The sequence below is a fragment of the Sinocyclocheilus grahami genome, unplaced genomic scaffold, assembly GCF_001515645.1.
Source record: "Sinocyclocheilus grahami isolate Dianchi unplaced genomic scaffold, SAMN03320097.WGS_v1.1 scaffold1.1, whole genome shotgun sequence".
In the NCBI taxonomy this organism is placed as follows: Eukaryota; Metazoa; Chordata; class Actinopteri; order Cypriniformes; family Cyprinidae; genus Sinocyclocheilus; species Sinocyclocheilus grahami.
In genome coordinates this window covers 3,242,060-3,261,070 of record NW_015505180.1, presented here as the reverse complement: position 1 = coordinate 3,261,070, position 19,011 = coordinate 3,242,060, and the positions used below count along the sequence as shown (strand labels likewise).

General features: G+C 37.7%; 1 protein-coding gene across 1 annotated transcript in view; it reads right to left on the bottom strand.

Annotated features, from left to right (window-relative positions):
• Positions 1-16,409, bottom strand: part of LOC107592433 (collagen alpha-1(VII) chain-like) — a 57,999-nt gene extending 41,590 nt beyond the window's left edge. Inside the window, exons 1-12 of the mRNA XM_016281981.1 lie at positions 16,186-16,409; positions 10,476-10,656; positions 10,136-10,295; positions 6,044-6,137; positions 5,081-5,254; positions 3,127-3,290; positions 2,828-2,957; positions 2,548-2,664; positions 2,309-2,464; positions 1,300-1,416; positions 1,064-1,210; positions 709-828 (exon numbers count right to left, since the gene is read on the bottom strand). Coding sequence (XP_016137467.1) covers positions 709-828; positions 1,064-1,210; positions 1,300-1,416; positions 2,309-2,464; positions 2,548-2,664; positions 2,828-2,957; positions 3,127-3,290; positions 5,081-5,254; positions 6,044-6,137; positions 10,136-10,295; positions 10,476-10,656; positions 16,186-16,261 — 1,636 coding nt within the window. The 5' untranslated portion in view covers positions 16,262-16,409. The remainder of the gene's footprint in view (positions 1-708; positions 829-1,063; positions 1,211-1,299; positions 1,417-2,308; positions 2,465-2,547; positions 2,665-2,827; positions 2,958-3,126; positions 3,291-5,080; positions 5,255-6,043; positions 6,138-10,135; positions 10,296-10,475; positions 10,657-16,185) is intronic.
• Positions 16,410-19,011: the final 2,602 nt, after the last annotated feature.

The window sequence follows — 19,011 nt, the reverse complement described above, 5'->3', positions numbered from 1 at the left end:
TATAAATATCAAAATTGTACATTTATATTTAAAATATAATTTCATAATAAATAATAATAAATCTTACTTTCGTGTTTCAAGACTTTTTTTAAATACTGAACATCTAACGTCTAATTAGTCTTTCTTGCCTTTCGTTTCCTTCCCATTCTCCATAAACTCAGCCTCAGACTCTCTTTATGTATGTGTCAGAGCGTGTGGTATGAGTCACAGAGCTCTCTTTCATTAGAATGTTCTTCCAGGTCGTTCTTTTAAAGCAGATGCCCATCAGACAGAAAGGAGTCACTTTCAAAGACTCTTCTTTTGAAGGTGCCATCAATTCATTTCTCTTACACAGAGTCCCAAACTTACACACACACACACACACACACACACACAAATTCTCTTAAACATACGAATAAAGTTGACGGCATGAGTCATGAGGCGAGACTCTTCTTTTGAAGGTGCCATCAATTCATTTCTCTTACACAGAGTCCCAAACTTACACACACACACACACACACAAATTCTCTTAAACATACGAATAAAGTTGACGGCATGAGTCATGAGGCAGCACAGCGACACCTCATGTTGTCACCAACCTGTCGCTTCCATAAAAGAGAGAATATAAATCAGAGAGAGAGAGGAAATGAAAAGAGAAACGGACTACAAAGTGAAACGAATGGCCAAGTGCAGGACAAGGAGACAGAAAAAAGGTACTTATATAGGTACCTGCAGTAGGACCCCAGGCCAATCTATAGCCTGTGGCTCCAGGTACAGCGTTCCACGAGGTAACAGCGCTGCTAATGCTCACCGCAGACGCTCTCAGGGTCTGTACTGCACTGCTTTCCACTGAGAAAGAGAGAGAGAGCATCAGCATCTTCACATGTGGCATGATTTATTCGCAGTATTGTAGCTTTTTACACTCAGTCTGCACTATTTTTTAATGCCTTGCTGTTTTTAAGACACTGTATCGAGTTAAATAACACATATTGAAACCCCGGTTCCATTGTGTTGGCTCCAACTAGCTGTTTTTGAAAGCAAGCATGCTTCCTGTGTAATGGGCCCATTACAGTGTAGCACTCACATGTCTTGGCTTTGGCAGAGGTAACAGGCCCTTCAATGTCCACAAAGATGGGGTTGATAGTGATGGTGTACTCTGTACCAGCATGCAGGCCCTGCACCATGTAGAAATTAAAGTTGTCTCCCAGGTTCACATTTTCTCTGTGTCCCTCTGCGGAAATATGGAAGCAGAGCTATGCATGTGCATTTCTGTTTTTAAATAGGCTGCATTTACTATTGGAGCAGCTCAGTGCTCGTTACCTGATGATGACCAGGTGAGTCTGTATCCTGTGGCGCCTCTGACAGATGACCAGCGGGCCTGAACTGTGTCTGTAGTAGCGTTCTGCACCAGCAGTTGATCAACTGGAACCAGTTTCACTGGAACACAAAGAGAAGCATAAGTGCAGAGTTTATAATACATTTACATTTAGTCATTTAGCAGACGCTTTTATCCAAAGCGACTTACAAATGAGGACAATGGAAGCAATCAAAATCAACAAAAGAGCAATGATATACAAGTGCTATAACAAGTCTCAGTTAGCTTAACACAGTACACGTAGCAAGGGTTTTTTAAAGAATATAATAAATAAAAAGAAAACAGATAGAATAGAAAAAGAATAGAGGAAGCTAGTGTTAGAGGTCTTTTTTGCTTTTGTTAATTGTATAATAAATGAAAAGAAAACAGATAGAACACAAAAAGATTAGAAAACAAGTGCTAGTTTTTTTTGTTGTTTTTTTTTAAAGAAAACAAGCAGCAAATGAATAGAGTGCAAGTCTTAAAGGGACAAGTGTTTTTTTTTAAAGAATAGAATTAGAATAGAGAGTGCTAGAGTTAGAGGGTCAAATAAAGATGGACGAGATGTGTATAATAGGATGATAATGCATGATAAAAAATTATTTTTCAAAACAAACTAGAAACAGAAAATAGAAAATTAAATAAATAAAACACAAGAGAACGTTTTTATTTTTACTTAAAGGTTTCTTTGTGATGATATGTGTTATACTGCCATCTAGTGGTTAAACTAGTAATACACATAATAATTCCAAGCCAAACTATTTAATATAAAATTTCCCTTCAATTATTATTATTAACAATAATACTTTTTATAAATGGTAATATTATTACAATAATAAAAAAATAAACTATTTAAAATAATAATAATTATTATTATTCCCTAACCATAAATACCATCTAAATATATATACATATAATGATGAAATTATAATGAAATTAAAAATGAAAGATATAGAAGACAGAAGACAAACTTACAAGTTTTCCCGGTGACAGATACAGTCTCACTGGGGCCCTCTGGGTAGATGGCGTAGATTTCTACTGTGTACTCTTTGTCCTCTTCTAAAGTATCAATCCCGTGAGAGGAGGCGTCACCCGACAGAATTTGATCGTAAATGAGGCCGGGTCTGTCCGCTGAGAACAAATGAAGGAATTTTTGAAAACAACATCTTTAAAATATCTCATATTCCGTCTCAGAGTGTGTGCTGATTTCTCACTTCTTGGAACATAAACTTTATATTTATCCACTTTTCCAAGCGGAGACATCCATCCCAGACGTAAAGAGAACAGTCCTTCTTCAATCACATGGAAGTTCGAAACCAGTGGCAAAACAGCTGAAAAGAATGCATACATATGAATTGCATTTAGACGATGGGAAAGTCTGTGTACTGTGTATAAATAAGCTCACAATGAAAGATCATTCCTTCAAAATATACATAAACGCCATTTTGACGTAAATTTATCATGTTTAGAGATATTTTTAGTGAATATAGTTACTGGTTTCTGTGATAATAGAGGCAGATTCTCCAATGCGTCCGGGGTAGATGGCATATAAAGTCAGAGAGTACTCAGTCTTAGGACTTAACCCGGTTACTGGAGTACTACTAATATCTCCCTTCAGATCAATCTGAGAAACAGAAAGAAAAGAATATATTCTGAACAAACCACACACGCTCACTTGCAAATACATAGTCATCATTTTAGCTTATTGCCACATAAAGAAAGCTGGTCAATGTGCAGCCTTCCATCTGCTGTGCTGCATGGGGTGTACATATGCACAGGTGACCGTGTCTCACCTGTCTCTGCTGTGCTGGGAGCAGATGGCCCTTTGGAGACACAGGGGTGATGAGCAGCCTGTAGCCGGTAACGTCTCCTGTGGCCTGACTCCAGATCAGCTGCAGAGAGCTGTAACTCAGCTCGCTCACTTGCAGATCTTTAGGTCCTACTATCCTCTCCAGCACTACAGCAGACAGAACAGCACACAGGATAAGAAGAAAAGATAGAAGAAAATCAGCTATTCACTGAGCCGGTGAGCCCTGTTGCTGCCTGATATATTATCAGACAATACACTTTTCTAATTTTCTTTTGCACTTTTCTAATGTAAGTCAATGAAGTATCTTATGTGTGTTTGTAGAAATTATGGAACTTATAAAAAAAAAATATGGAAAAATGGTGGGTCACTTTATAATAGTGACAAAAGACACGATCCACATGGGGTGTTTCAAGGTCTTTATTTTGAAAACAGCTAGTTTTGCCATGACAACTCTCTGAGAGTTTAGCATGGTAATATTGGCAATGTTAATGTGTTTGGTCTTGGCGGAATAGGTCTGCTATGCTGCTGCGGCAGACCAAGTACCGAGACTTGCTACTGCCAATACATCCACATATATGCTGCAGTGAGCATGTAGGAAATACTGCTGCTGCACATTTAACATATATAAAATAACCTCCATTTATAATATACATGAAATTACCCCGTAGCAGATCTATAAATGTGGAACTAGGGAAGGTGGAGGGTTTCTGAAGCGCGACGCAACTGCTACAGCAAGCGCTAGCCAAGCATCTGAATGACGAGCAGCAAGCTCATTGGCTCCCGATGATGCAAAAAGAAACCAATCGGCTGCGCCATGTGAATGATGATGTAATTTTATCAGATTGAGTTTGAATCTATCGGCCTGCACCATCTAGAGTTTCGTGACAGACCTCTGTATATATCTTCATAATTAATCTTGTGAGGTTCATGCTGTGGATCAAACTACCTCAGCCCTCAAAATGAATGTTAATTTATTTACACATTTGGGTTATAAAGAGGAACAATAATAATTGAACAAAATTGCAGTACAGTAAACCATTAGTCAAATGTTACATTAATGTTGTCGACTTTAATCACTATTGATTAAAAGAAAGGGGTTTAAAAAGAGAATTAATATGCAGTAATATATTGACTAAACTGCACTCACACTATTCGATGAGAACAAGATTTGAGCTGGATAATGACACTAACGTTGCAACATCGGCACTGTTATTGAACTGAACTGAACCAAACCAACACTCAACCGATTTGAGCTGAATAATGACACTATTGCCTTATGTAGAGCATCTTATAGCTAAATTAAACTCGTTTAATAATTGATGAGCTTTACAACATTGGCACAGCTACTGAACTGAATTGAAACAACAGTGAACTAAAGTGAGCTGAATAATGACACTATTATCTTCTCTAGAGCTGCTTTACAGCTGAAATTGAATGTTTCATAATTGATAAATTAACAGGTATTTTCCACTTGATTAATGTGATGCTGCTTTGAAACAATATGTAAAAGCACTTTATGAATAAATGTGATTTAACTTGTCATAACTCTTTTCTCCTTTCAGATTCAGACTGTTTTGAGTATTTTCCTAGTTTCTGATTCATAGTCTGCAGCATTTAATCATGTTACTTTGTACAAAATTTTTTAAATTTTAAATAAATAACAACAGATGTAAATGTCACACTTAATTGTAGCCCAAGAAAGAATAAAAACCACAATTTGTGTGCGCATTTTACTGAAAATTATACTGTTTACATTAATTTCCCATTAATTCTTATGGGGAATTCTGTAAAGCTCGTCTCAGGGAGAAAAAGCAACAAAGGATGGCAGAATTTAGTGAAGGGTCAACTGTGTTCAGATAGGCTCAAAATGCAATAAAAACCTTTGGTTACAAACAACAGCAACAACAAAAAGGTAGAAAAACTGATGGTGGTTTTACCAGGTGGCTTTTGTTTAACAGGTCGGGGAGGTTCTGAAGCAGTGAAGCAGATGCGACGAGAGAGTTTGGGCAGATGGTTCTCCAGCAAGAAGAAATCTGGGCTGAGCAGTAGATGTTCCTCATGGGGTTCTGTGACGATTTTCTTCATCTCGGACTGATCAGCATTCCTTACCCCTTAAGAACATACATGATGATATCAGCTAGTTGAAATGGCACCGATTAGCTTCTATAAAGATCTGCTTCATCATTTCTTACACATTATAGATTCAGGGTACACTGAAGGAACCTCAAACCTTTATCATCCATATGAGCACCATGACTATTCACTAACCACAATGCCACAGCTCCAACGTGACTTTATTTTAACATTGTCATAACATGGAGGTCTGTAAGGTGCAGCTAGTGCTTAACAGGTATATGTGTGTGTGTGTGTGTGTGTGTATAGAAATGACCCTAATGTGTCTCAGACCCGCTGCAGTGTTATCAGACAGTGTATCGGCTGTAAAGTGATGATGGGAGAACATCAAGGCATGTCGCCCTGCTGTACATCTGTCTCACAGATGTGTCAAACGGCCTGATATATTCACGTCTCTCTGGGAAAACTCATTAGAAAGGCAGGACACGGTCAGTGTGTGTGTGAGATAAAGGGGGGCAAGGAGGAATGGGTTAGATGAAAAATTACAGCAATTAGTCGGCCACCGGGTAATGAGCCATAATTATTTCAGCACTCTGGGCGTCAAAACAGAAAGAGCATGAGAAAGTCAAGGAAACAAGGCTGACACACACAAACATACACGTTTTACGTCTTTCCGCGTTCACCAATATATTACTGCCAAAACCAATACACCACTATAGTTACTCTGAGCCACACGTCAAAACAAGAAGTGCACACAGACGTGTCATGCCCGTTCAATCTACAGCACAAACACTTCTGACATAAAGAACACTAAGTTTTCAACTCACCCACAGCAAACAGGGAAATCCCACTGTCTGCTACAGCTTTAGCTGGACCGTCCACTGGATCATCCGATTGGCCATTAGTGATCAGAACAGCAATCTGAGGCCAGAAAGAAACAAAGTGATGCTTTAGTGATCCCAACATGCAAAAGGGTGAATCTCACACTAAAATATGAGCTTAATTGTAATTAAAATGATCACAATGCAAAAAATCTTAAAGGTCCTAAAAATTAGCTTTCCTTTTGTCTAATATCTTAATACTGGAATCTCACAAAACCTGTCGAGAAAGGTCCAACTTGTATTTAACCTCAAAGGAAAAAGTTTTCAAGTTTACTTTATTTATATAGCACATTAAAAACCATAAAACCAAAAACCAAAAATCATAAAATTTAGTAATACAAAAACCGCAACCAGAAAATTAAAACACAAATAGGAAATACAATTGGCAAGAATATAGTCCTAATAGGCCAATGAAAACAAATGGGTTTTTAAAAGAGACTTAAAAATAGACAGGCTACGGGCCGTTCTGATCTCCACTGGCAAGTCATTCCAAAGACGAGGCCCAATCACTGAGAAGGCACGGTCACCTCTACGCTTGAGTCTGGTATGCGGAATTACAAGAAGGTTCTGGTCGCAAGATCTTAGGCTTCTCGAGGGGATATACTGACGCAGCAATTCAGATAAATAAACAGGTGCTTGATTGTGCAGAGATTTAAAAACAAATAATAAGATTTTAAAATGTATCCTAAATTGAACAGGCAACCAATGAAGGGCCTTCAAGAGCGGAGTGACGTGATCCCTTTTTTTCTTTTTTAAAAGGAATCTAGAGGCAGCGTTCTGGACCACTTGAAGACGGGCAATTTGAGTTTTAGATATGCCACAGTATAAAGAGTTATAATAATCGAGACGCGATGTAATAAAAGCATGAACCGCCATCTCCAAAGTCTTGTCAATGAGAAAGAGTTTAATTTTTGCTAGTGTACGGAGTTGATGAAAACTGGACCCAATCACAGTAGAAATTTGCTTATCGAATTTTAGCGAGTCATCTAAAAGAAGACCCAGATTCCGTACCTGTGAAGACCTAAAAGCCAATAAAGGTCCTAGGTCAAGATTTAGGGCTTTCATATTTTCTGATGGACCGAAAATGATCACCTCAGTTTTCCCTTCACTTAAAGATAAAAATTTTTGAGAGAGCCAGAATTTAACCTCGTCTAAGCAAGATGAAAGGGCAGTCATTGCCAATGGGTCATTCTTCCTAAAAGGTAAATAGATTTGCGTGTCGTCGGCATACAAATGAAACGACACCCTGTGTTTTATAAAAATGGAGCCCAGAGGTAGCATATACTACGAAAATAAAGTGGGGGCCAAAATTGAGCCTTGTGGAAGGCCACAGGGGAGAGAAACCCCACCACATATTTCCTGTCAGATAAAAATGACTGGAACCACTTTAGAACTGTGCCTGAGAGGCCCACCCAAGATTCTAGTCTATTGATTAATATAGAATAATTAATGGTGTCAAAAGCAGCTGATAAATCTAAAAGAACAAGGAGCACAGAGTCACCCGTATCAGTGGCTAAAAGATGTTGTTTAACACTCTCAAAAGGGCAGATTCAGTGCTGTGGGCAGCCTTGAAACCACATTGAAAGTGCTCAAACAGACTATTTACAGCAAGAAAAGATTGAAGTTGGAAAAACACAATCTTTTCCAAAACCTTGGAAATAAATGGTAAAACAGAGATGGGGCGATCATTTTTTAAAACAGACAGCTCAAGTGAAGGCTAGGTTGTGCTTAATGAAAGTGAAAGTTACTCATACTAGGAATTAGTGCTCTGCATTTAACCCATCCTAAGTGCACACACACAGCAGTAAGCACACACACCTGGAGCAGTGGGCAGCCATTTACGCTGCGGCGCCCGGGGAGCAGTTGGGGGTTCGGTGCCTTGCTCAAGGGCACCTCAGTCGTGGTATTGAAGGTGGAAGAGAGCACTGTACATTCACTCCCCCCACCTACAATCCCTGCCGGTAAGAGACTCGAACCCGCAACCTTTGGGTTACGAGTTTGACTCTCTAACCATTAGGCCACAACTTCCCCACAACTTAATTTTACAGTACTTATAGTGTACTCACACACCAACTACTAAGTTATACTATAAGGTAATTACATGGACTTAATATGGGTTAAGGTTAGGTTTAGAATTATTACTTAAGTATGTAGCACATACAGTAAATGTAGAACAGAACTCTAAAACAAAGTGTTAACAGGAAAAAACGAAATTATATTTTGAATACAGAAAATGAGGCCTATATTTATATTAGGAACATTTTTGCACAATTAAGCAATTCTTACACCCCAATTTTCATTACTAAAATGCATCACATACTTTTACTACTCTGATTATTTTCAACAATGATTCTCTTTAATGTAATATTTTACCGTAATACATTACAGTAATCTGAGAGGTGAAATATGCTAATTTGTCATGAAAAATAATGACAAAAATATAATGCAAAAAAAGTGTTAAAAAAACCAAACAACATTTTATTCTTTATGCGGAATGTAATTTTTTTTCTTTTGATTTTTGGTGTGAAATATGACTGGGACTTTTTCATGTTAGCTTTCATGAAATCCACCCAAAAGTGTGAATTTTTATTTAAGGACTCAATCTACCATTAAGAACATCACGCTGATACTGATGCCCTTGAAAGCATACGGCATGAATTATCATCTCATTGCATACATAATTCCCCAACCGCAGCAGATCCAAACCTGCAAAGTCGCTTACACTCACAAATGAGTATTCTGAAAAGGAAACATCTCCTGGGTCACCTAAAGTTCACCAGCATTGGTTGTGCTGCATCTGGGTTCATCTTTATGCACTCTACACTAGCATGCCATTACAGTGTATGTATGTGATGAGAGTTTTAATAAAAGGTGAAATCTCTGCAGTTCATTATAAACGCCCACTCATTTCTCCACACCAGGTGCTCTACGGCAAGACCAGCAGCTGTGTGAGGTTTGGAATCCTAATCAAGCCCTAAATTAGGATGGGTGGGACACTGCGGAGCAGAGTGTGTGCACTGCAGCGCAGGACGTGATGTCCTGACAGAATCAATGGAGTGATTGCAGGTGCAGCTCTTTGAGATGTATAATTAGAATTTTGTTCTGTGTATATGTGCAAGGATGTTTCATTTGGAAATTTGGCATTTCAATACTTTGCTGCAGTTTTAATAATGGACAAATATCACTGAGATTCAGTATTGTGGCCTAACCGAACAACATGCAATAAAATGTCAAACAATACAAGCTGTGACCACAACAAGCAGTAAGATATTGTCGTTTGACTGATTTTCATTTATGCACCATCATGGTACATTTAAGGGACACTCTTTATTGGCATCTATGGCTGCATGAAGAACCTTTAACATCCATGAAACTTTTCCATTTAAAAAAGGCCCTTTATAAAATCTTAAAACATAAAAGTTCTTTATTGGCATCTATAGTCCCACCAAGAACCTTTAACATCCATGGCACCTTTCTATTCCACAAAATGTTCTTTATGGTGGAAAAAAACGTTCTTTAGATTATTGAAAATATTGATCACACTCAGAAAAAAAAAATGGTTCACTGAAAGGTTCTTTAGGGAACCAAAAATGGTTCTTCTATGCCATGGCATCTCCTTTTGGAATTTTTATTTTTAAGAGTATAGTGGGAAAAAGCTCTTAGATTTTTTAAATGGTCTTTAAATTAAAAAAATATGGTTCTTTTCAGAACTGTTCACTGAAAGGTTCTTTGGGGAACCAAAATTTTTTCGAAATGCCATTGGTTCACAATCCCGATCCTTATAACTGTACATTAAACATCAAGTCTTCTGACTGGCTGTGATTGATGTCATATCGTGCAGCAATTTGTGGTCAGTGTGGACAGACAAATTGCTTGTTGGCATCTTTAATGGCAAGTTAAGGCACTTAAGATGCACTCAAATATTTGAGTAAATATGCAATGCCGTATAAAAGCCCTTTTAAAATCTCTGTTGTGGCTCTAACATGGGTTTGGTTGTGTGTGAAGTGTTTTGAAGTGATTGTGACTGAAGTGTCACACCTTTGGGGCATTGTCTCTGATGATAGAAGGACTGAAGACAGACTCGACAAGGAATTCCAACGCCAAGCCGGTGCGGCTCTTGCCTCCCTCATATGGCACCTCCTCCACAGCTCGGAGCACTTCCTCCAGAGTCGAATAATCTGTCAGAGCTATACGTATCCTGAACAAGGACACAACCGGATGCATATGGAGTATTCAAGCAGTTAATTCGTGCTTACTAACGTATGGAATATACAGATATACAGTATATTGTAGTCTTTAATTCTCTCATAATCACTGTCTCAGCAGAAAACGGCTCTCCAAAGTGCAAACACTAACCCACTGCAGTATGTATACTGACCTGGGCAAGTCAGAATAGACAGTAACTCCAAAGCGAATGCCTTCCTGTCCAATCACACTTCCCTGGAAGGCTCGGATGATGTCCGCTATGAACTCTTTGATCTGCTGGAAGCTGGTCGGACCCACTGACCAGGAATCATCCACCAGGAACACAATATCAGCAGGCATGGCTGTACGACATACTGAAAAAAAAAAAAAAAACGAGAATTATTTTTTTTTGTTTGTTTGTTTTTGACAAATTGTCTTATTTTACCATGGCTGAGACAAAATTGTTCTAATAAAATGGCTAATATTTCATATTGAAAAAGCTGGGCATAATTCAGGGGAACTACACACACACACACACACACAGACCACAGAAAGCTGAATTGGTTTGACAGGAAGATGGATTTCAGAATTATAAATCATAGCAGATCAACAAACACAATAGAGGAATGTCATGCAACAAAAAGCCTTGTCTATTACAAGTCATTTTCTTTGACTTTGTTTTGAATTAATGGTAAATTAGAGAATTCTTCTTGCAGGGCCCATAAAATCAACATTAAATTAAAATAATTTAATTGGTTATTAATTCATTTTGATTGATACATGAAATAATATGAAATCATTGTATAATATGAAATGAAATAAATCAATTTAATTTTTAGTAAGTAATATTTTAAACATGTATTATTAAAAATGTCAGTTAACAAATATGTCTGGTAATACAGTCTGGTGCATTTTGTGCAATAATGAAAAAATAGGAAAAAATAATGGTAGCATTTTACATTAAGGTTCCATTTGTTAACATTAGGTAATTACATTAGCTAACATGAAATAACAATGAAAATACTGTACTTCTAAAGCATTTATTAATCTTAGTTAATGTTAATTTCAACATTTCCTAATACTTTATTAAAATCAAACATTGTATCTGTTAATATTATTTATTAGACCTGACCGTGAACTAACAATAAACAGTTATATTTTTTGACTAACGTTCCAAAGATTAAGAAATACTGTCACCATAGTTTTTGAAGGATCCAACCTCATTCTTATCAAGGCCTTCTTTTTCACACCCAGCCACATGTTCAGCCACCATTAGATGGCAGTGTAGACTCAGAGAAAATCCAGATTTTCAGAGCTAGTAAATTTATGCCAAGTGACCTGCACTTTAATTCACATTAAACAGGAAAAGCAGCTGCAGACTCAGAATAAGTCCTGATCCAGTCATCCAGTGCTTGTGTTATAGTTTCATATGACCTACAATTTCAGGATGCTTCTTTTTTGGTAGTGCACATCCTTACACTACATCCAAATATTCATTTATTTCTGTCTTTGATTGCTGCAAATGTGGCCTTGGTTGTGAGGTGATTGCACAATCACTGTGAAGCTTGTGATGGCCAACACTAAGTGGACTGCAGATGTCCTCTGAATCAGATAACTCTTCAAAGACAAGCTTTTTTAGGCAGGAGCTAATCAGTACTGGATTAGACTTAATAGTAGAGGACAAAGATCAGAGAAGATAGACAAAACCGAAGGACACAAGTACATCCCAAGCTTTTTTTTTTTAACGCCTCTAACTCGCTCACAGAAGAATGCCTTGAAATGTTCTTTTTTCCCCCCCAACAACCACAAGATGACAGATGCTATTATACAATTAGAACACAGTTGAGCTCTGGAAACAAAAGTATATGCATTAAACAGCACAACGTTATTGATCATCTGGCAGGAACTACGTAAAAAGTTCTCATCTCCGGAAAAGTTGCTGCACAGAGTTGGGAAAATCTGTTCCACCCACATCAGAAGGGAACAAACACTGCAGGCTTTAGTGATTTATCACTCATATACAGCATTCTAAGAGAGAAAACTACTTTTATGCAATAGGGAAGTTCATCAAAAGCAAACTTTAATCCAGAAACTACCTACACACTCTGGCCACATGAGGCTGGGCATCGTCATGCACCAGGAGGAACCCAGGGCCCACTGCAACAGTGTAAGATCTGAGGATTTCATCCCGGTACCTAACAGCAGTAAAGACACCGTTGGCTAGCAAGTGGAGGTCTGTGAGACCCTCCAAGGATATTCCTCCCCAGACCATCCCTAACACACTGCCAAAACGGTCCTGCTGGATGGTGTTGCTGGCAGCATAGCATTCGCCATAGCATGTCCAGACTCTTTCACGTCTGTCACATGCTCAGTGCGAACCTGCTCTTATTTGTGAAGAAAATGGGGTGCCAGTGGTGGACCTACCAGTTTTGGTGTTCACTGGCAAATGCCAATCGAGCTGCATGGTCCTGTGTTGTGAGCACAGGTCCCGCTATTGCCTCTCCAGTGCATCTGTTGTCACTTTCATTTGCACCAAAGCAGGTGAAACTGTTTCACAATAACGTAAGCTTCCTAACTGGACAGACTGACATCCCTGAAGTTTAAATGACTTGGGTTGTGTCCGAAATCACCCACTTTTCCCTTAAATCAGGCACTATTTGCGGGGACAGCCATTTGTAGTGGTGTACGAAACTATAATAGACGAATCCCATAATGCACCGCAATAACGAGTGAACAACCAATGTGCATTCAACTGCTGGAAAATACCCATAGATCACTGTTAATGCTTTTCAATTGGGGCTGGTGCCAGTGCTCGGCCAAGAGTGGCTCTCGTTCAGAACCGGCTCGCGTTTCCACTGGCAGGGAGCAGAACCCTCTACACCAACATGTGACCGAAATCACTTGTTATATCTTGCGGAAGTAGAGTGTTGATCTGTTCTGCCAACTACTACTGAATTGACATATTTAATTGTTGTGTTAATGTTGTTAGATTACCTGTACCACGACATTTAAAAATGGCGCCTTTCAAACTGCGGTCTGTAGTGGAAGCACTGCCTACTGATGTCATAGGCCCAGGATTTTTTAGAGTGGAAAAGTGCAGCCCGGTTCCCAATTGGGCTCTGGCTCCGGCACCAGCCCTGGTGGAAAAGCAGTATGTGAGGGCCATGCTGAAAGAATTCCCATGCCTCACCAGAAGATGGCGCCTGCAGTTGAATCAGCGATGTTGTACGCAGCATTGGCATTATACTGTGATGGCGAAATGTTCCTTTACTTTTTTGAGCTGTGTATTTTCTTAGTGTTTATATTCAATCTTAGTGTAAGCGAAACCTGTTTGAAATGGTCATTATTTTTGCAAATTCAGCACTGACAGTGATAACTTCAACCCACAAAAGAGCCACAATACAGCACTGCCACGTCCAGACAGACTCTTCATCGCATACAGCACAATAAACAGATCATCTCCAGTTTGACTTTCTAGATACATCTCAGTCGCAGCTTGCAGACCGTGCAGTTGTGTGTAGAGGATTACACTAAAATGATCTCCTGCTAGATTAAAATAATCAGCCTGAGAAGATGATGTGGTTTAACATGATACAACGTAAAAGAGCTCCGTTCAGTGCTGACTCATAAAGTCAGTGAAGAAATAAGGTTATTAAGCAAACATTTACTTCATTTTAAAGCAACTGTAACAGACTGGCAACCATTACCATGACAACAAGGCCCTGACAGCAATGAAAAATGACTGCCGGTGTATTTACAGTTATAAGGGCTGATTACCGGGGTTAGATGCTCGCACTTTTGCATTTAACCAGATTTCAACATAAAGCATGTGCGATACTGAAAGAGAACAAGGACGTGACCTCAGAAAGTACATTCTTTCCATTTCATAGTCAAGTGTCTGTCACTGCAAACAGCCATTTTGAAGAGATGTGGGAAATTACAGTGTTTCAGGGTATTAGAGCCTCAGTCAGTAATTGGTCCTGACAGACTCCTCTAAAACCATCCTGCGTGAATTCAGTATGTTTCACATTCTCGCTCTTTCCCACTTTGTCTCTCTCTCTCTCCCTCACACACACAGCTCAAGGTGAAACATAAACACACACACACACACAGATTTCTATGCAGACAGTTAAGGGGTGATGGAAATCAGAGAGGGATACAGTGATTTATCTGAAAAGGCTCAAACCAGAGGTATCAAGCTACAGGAGGTATGCAGATGGCCTGCAGCAGAACCTGCCGATTCAGCAGGACACATGTGGAAAGAACCCTGTGTTCATTTCAACTTCACCTGCACAGCCTCTTCAGGTGTGCAGACAGACGAGAACTGACATACACAGACATGACTGAAGGTGGACTTCCCTATTGTTAAACTTCACACAACATAAGAAATTTTAAGGGTTTGTGGTTCAAAGAAATGTATATTTTTGTGGGCTTTTTCCAGACCAAAAATAGTACAGAGTAACAGGAGTTTTAAAAAATAAATGAAAATTTGAATAGACAAGCACTGACACGAAAGTAACTAATTATTCAACTAATAAAATAAAATAAAACTGAATAGACAAAAAGCTGATTAAGGATTATTTAACTAATAAAATAAAATAAAAGATTGAACAGACAAAAAGCACTGCCACTGAAGTAATTGATTATTCAGTAAATTATTCAACTATTTATATATTTAATATAATAAAACAAATTATAAAAATATAATAAAATAAATTATTTTAATTGACAAAATTCTTAATTAATTATTCAACTAATAAAATAAAATAATAAATTAAAGTCAAGTGTTTTTGTAGTCTCACTTTAATAACTGATTAGTTATGCATCAGCATACATATTTGTCCGGTCCAACTTATTAACTAGGATCTAATTAATTAATTAATTAATAATGAATAATAATAACATGCATTTAGCAGATGCTTTTATCCAAAGCGACTTACAGTGCATTCAGGCTATACATTACCAGTGTGTGTGTTCCCTGGGAATCAAACCCACGAATTTTTGCGCTGCTAACGCAATGCTCTACCACTGAGCCACAGGAACATAGTATTATTACATAGGATCTAGCATATTAACTTGCCAATATATCATTTATTAATATAATAAAACAAATTATAAAAATATAATAAAATAAATTATTTTAATTGACAAAATTCTTAATTAATTATTCAACTAATAAAATAAAATAATAAATTAAAGTCAAGTGTTTTTGTAGTCTCACTTTAATAACTGATTAGTTATGCATCAGCATACATATTTGTCCGGTCCAACTTATTAACTAGGATCTAATTAATTAATTAATTAATAATGAATAATAATAACATGCATTTAGCAGATGCTTTTATCCAAAGCGACTTACAGTGCATTCAGGCTATACATTACCAGTGTGTGTGTTCCCTGGGAATCAAACCCACGAATTTTTGCGCTGCTAACGCAATGCTCTACCACTGAGCCACAGGAACATAGTATTATTACATAGGATCTAGCATATTAACTTGCCAATATATCATTTTAAAAATTATGTATATAAAATCCTCGAGTATAAAGTAAAGAAATCGCTACGCATTAAAAAAAACTTCTCTTTTCTAATGCTAGCTAGTCAAATCAACAACTAAAAAAAATAATGAAGGAATTTACCTCATTTACATATAATGTTTCCTTTTCGAAGTTTTCCTTCTTTTTAACTCGCATCCAAACACAAAAGGTTGTATATCATTGTGTATACCGAGATTAACTCAATTTTAGTTGCTCACCAAATTCTACCCGCATTTAGTGCTTGTTCATTTTGGACCCTGCCTGCAACCTTTTCAGACTGTGATTGATTGAAGGGTGGGATATTGGCAGTTCACTGGGGACTGAAGAGGCCCTATCGCATGTAGATAAAGTGTGAGTCAGCAGTCTACCTTCAGCCTCTGCAGTGACGCTTTGTAAGAAGAGAGACAGGGACAAGAGGAAGATCCACATGCCGCAATATCCCATTTTCTCTCTCTCTCTCTTGTCCTCCAACTCTCTCTTTTGTTCCCTGTCCTCCCCCTCTTATCTCTTTGCCGGTAGATCCTCTTCTTTGGACTGATGTCCTGAGACGGGCTTGTTCTCTGCTTTATTTAGCTGCTACGCACTCTCTCTTTTATCTGTAAAAGAGAGGAAGACAGAGATCTGTATCGTCATACATATGCATATACACACATTCAGAATAATCGTTTTGATCTATTCTGTTAGTAGAGTCAATGTAATCACTGAATCTTCGCTGAAAATCACCTGTATAATACAACACATTTATCCTGTCAGATATGGCTGTGCAGGCCTGCTGAGCGGCAGTTAAGAAATGAATAGCACTTAGATAGAAACAGGTATTATTCAAATAAAAGAGAATTGTTTAAGGTTAAGAAAGTTCGGTAGTGCACAGTGAAGTTCTACCAAGAAGTTTATTCCTCTCAGGGTGTCATGTAATTAAATTCAACAGAGGAATCGTCTGTACAATAATAAGGAATAGTTAAGCTCCAAATGATAATTGTGTCATCTTTTACATGTTGTTCCAGACCTGGATGGTTTTCTTTCTTCTGTGGAACACATAAAGAGATGCTTGACAGACATTTTCTCCATATCATGAAGGTGGATAGTAACCTCAGGCTGCCAAGGTCCCACAAACTAATTGAAACACATTCGAATATGCACATATAAATTGAGTTACAGATTAATTTATACTACCGTTCAAACGTTTGGGGTCGGTAATATTTTTTTTATTTTTTTTAAAGAAATCAATACTTTTATTCAGCAAGGGCACATTTAATTGATCAAAAGTTTTATAATGCATGCTTTTATAATGTTACAAAATATTTCTATATCAAATAAACAGTGTTCTTTTGAAGAACTTTTGAACATGTGAGACTGAAGACTGGAGTAATGGCTGTTGAAAATTCAGCTTTGCCATCACAGGAATATATTACATTTGAAAATATATTAAAAACAGACAACCACTCTTTTAAATTGCAATAATATTTCACAATATAACTATTTAAAACAAACAAATGCAGTCTTTGTGAGCGTAAGAGACCATTAAAACTATTAAAACTTCTTACCAATCCCAAACTTTAGAATGGCAACATAAATTGTACTCTTTTCCTCAAACAAGGGTGTTGTATGTTTTAAGAAAATATAAACAGTTAATATGCTTATATGGTGCTGTTTTTCTGGTCACTTTCAATTTGTGGAAAAGAGCAGAGTAAACATTCTGCTTAACATCTCCTTTTGTGTTCTATGGAAGAAAATCAGTCAAACAAGTTTGGAATAAGTAAATAATGACAGATTTTTAATTTTTGGGTCAACTGTCCCTTTAAGAGGAAACCAGTAATCACTTTTAAATCACTACAAAGCTTGCAGGAATACAGCAATACATTTGGAATGCTTTTATTTTGCCTCAGGTTCAAAATGTTTAAAAGTGTATAGGAAACTACATGAAACATCTGCAGTCTGATGCATTACCCACTGAAAATACAAGCTGGCATTCATCATTCGTAGTGTTTTGGATGCTGATCTTCAGCATGGGATGCTGCTGAACTGATGTCTCCCAGTTTTGAACTAGCTTAACTGCAAAATGTCCTTGCTCGACCAGCTTAGCTGCTTAGATTAGTCTGCTTAGCAGAATTTTCATATACAAATGTCTAGTTCCATGTGTAGGTTATGATAAGACCTCCTATGTGTTATCTCTGTGCACTGTGGACTGTGATTGGAAACCACCTTAAGCATCTAGGGAACAGCATTAATAAAACTGGTTACATTTTATATATTTATAGTGCACCGTCTCATATTGGTGTGGCCGCAAAATGTCTAACAATACAATGACAGTGACTCTGCACTTTCAGCAGGTTACATCACACATGGTAGTTGACATTGAGGTCAGAGTATCACAACAAACTTGACCTTTGTGAAAGACACCAAGTGTGTAGTTCAACTTAACAGGCTTAGACTACTCCTTGATATACATGTCTGCGTGTGGTCCAGAGCATAAGGTGAGAGCTGCTGTGAAAATACTAATCCTGTCATTCAGTACTGTCATTCTGAGGGAAGAACTCCAGAACTGCCTTCAGGACAGAAGGTTCTAGAATTTTTAAAAAGATGGATGAGTTTCCCCTCAAGGACACCTCAAGAATTATTTGATATAACCTGTATCTGAAAGGAAAATGAGGTCTTTACCAATGTATCAAGAAACGGCAAATTCTGTCATAATTTGAAAGTAGTCAGCATTCACACAAAAGCATCTCGTAATTGTGACTTCATATCTCAGAACTCCAATATTTTTCACAGATAACTATATCGCAGGAACTGTGAAATTTCTTGAAATTGTGGCTTTATATCATAGGGATGCACGATATATCGGCCACCATATCGGTATCGGACGATAAATGCTCAATTTTTCTGTTATCGGTATCGGCCCGATAAGAAAATTTGGCCGATATCTTAAAGCCGATAAATAATGCATTATTTCCTTCAGAGACACTTCAGATGCGCGCTGTTCGTTTGCAGCCTTTTGTGCAATTGTACGTTGTAATATTGTGTTTATTTGATGTATATCTGATTTATCTCATATAGAATGCGTTTGGTTAAGTTAAAAGAGCGCTTCAGTTTACCGGTGATAAACTCAAACAGCAGTGCACAAAATTAATAACTATGATTGGGAATGTCGTGTATATAACATTCTAATGAGAACATTATTATAATAAAACGTTGTG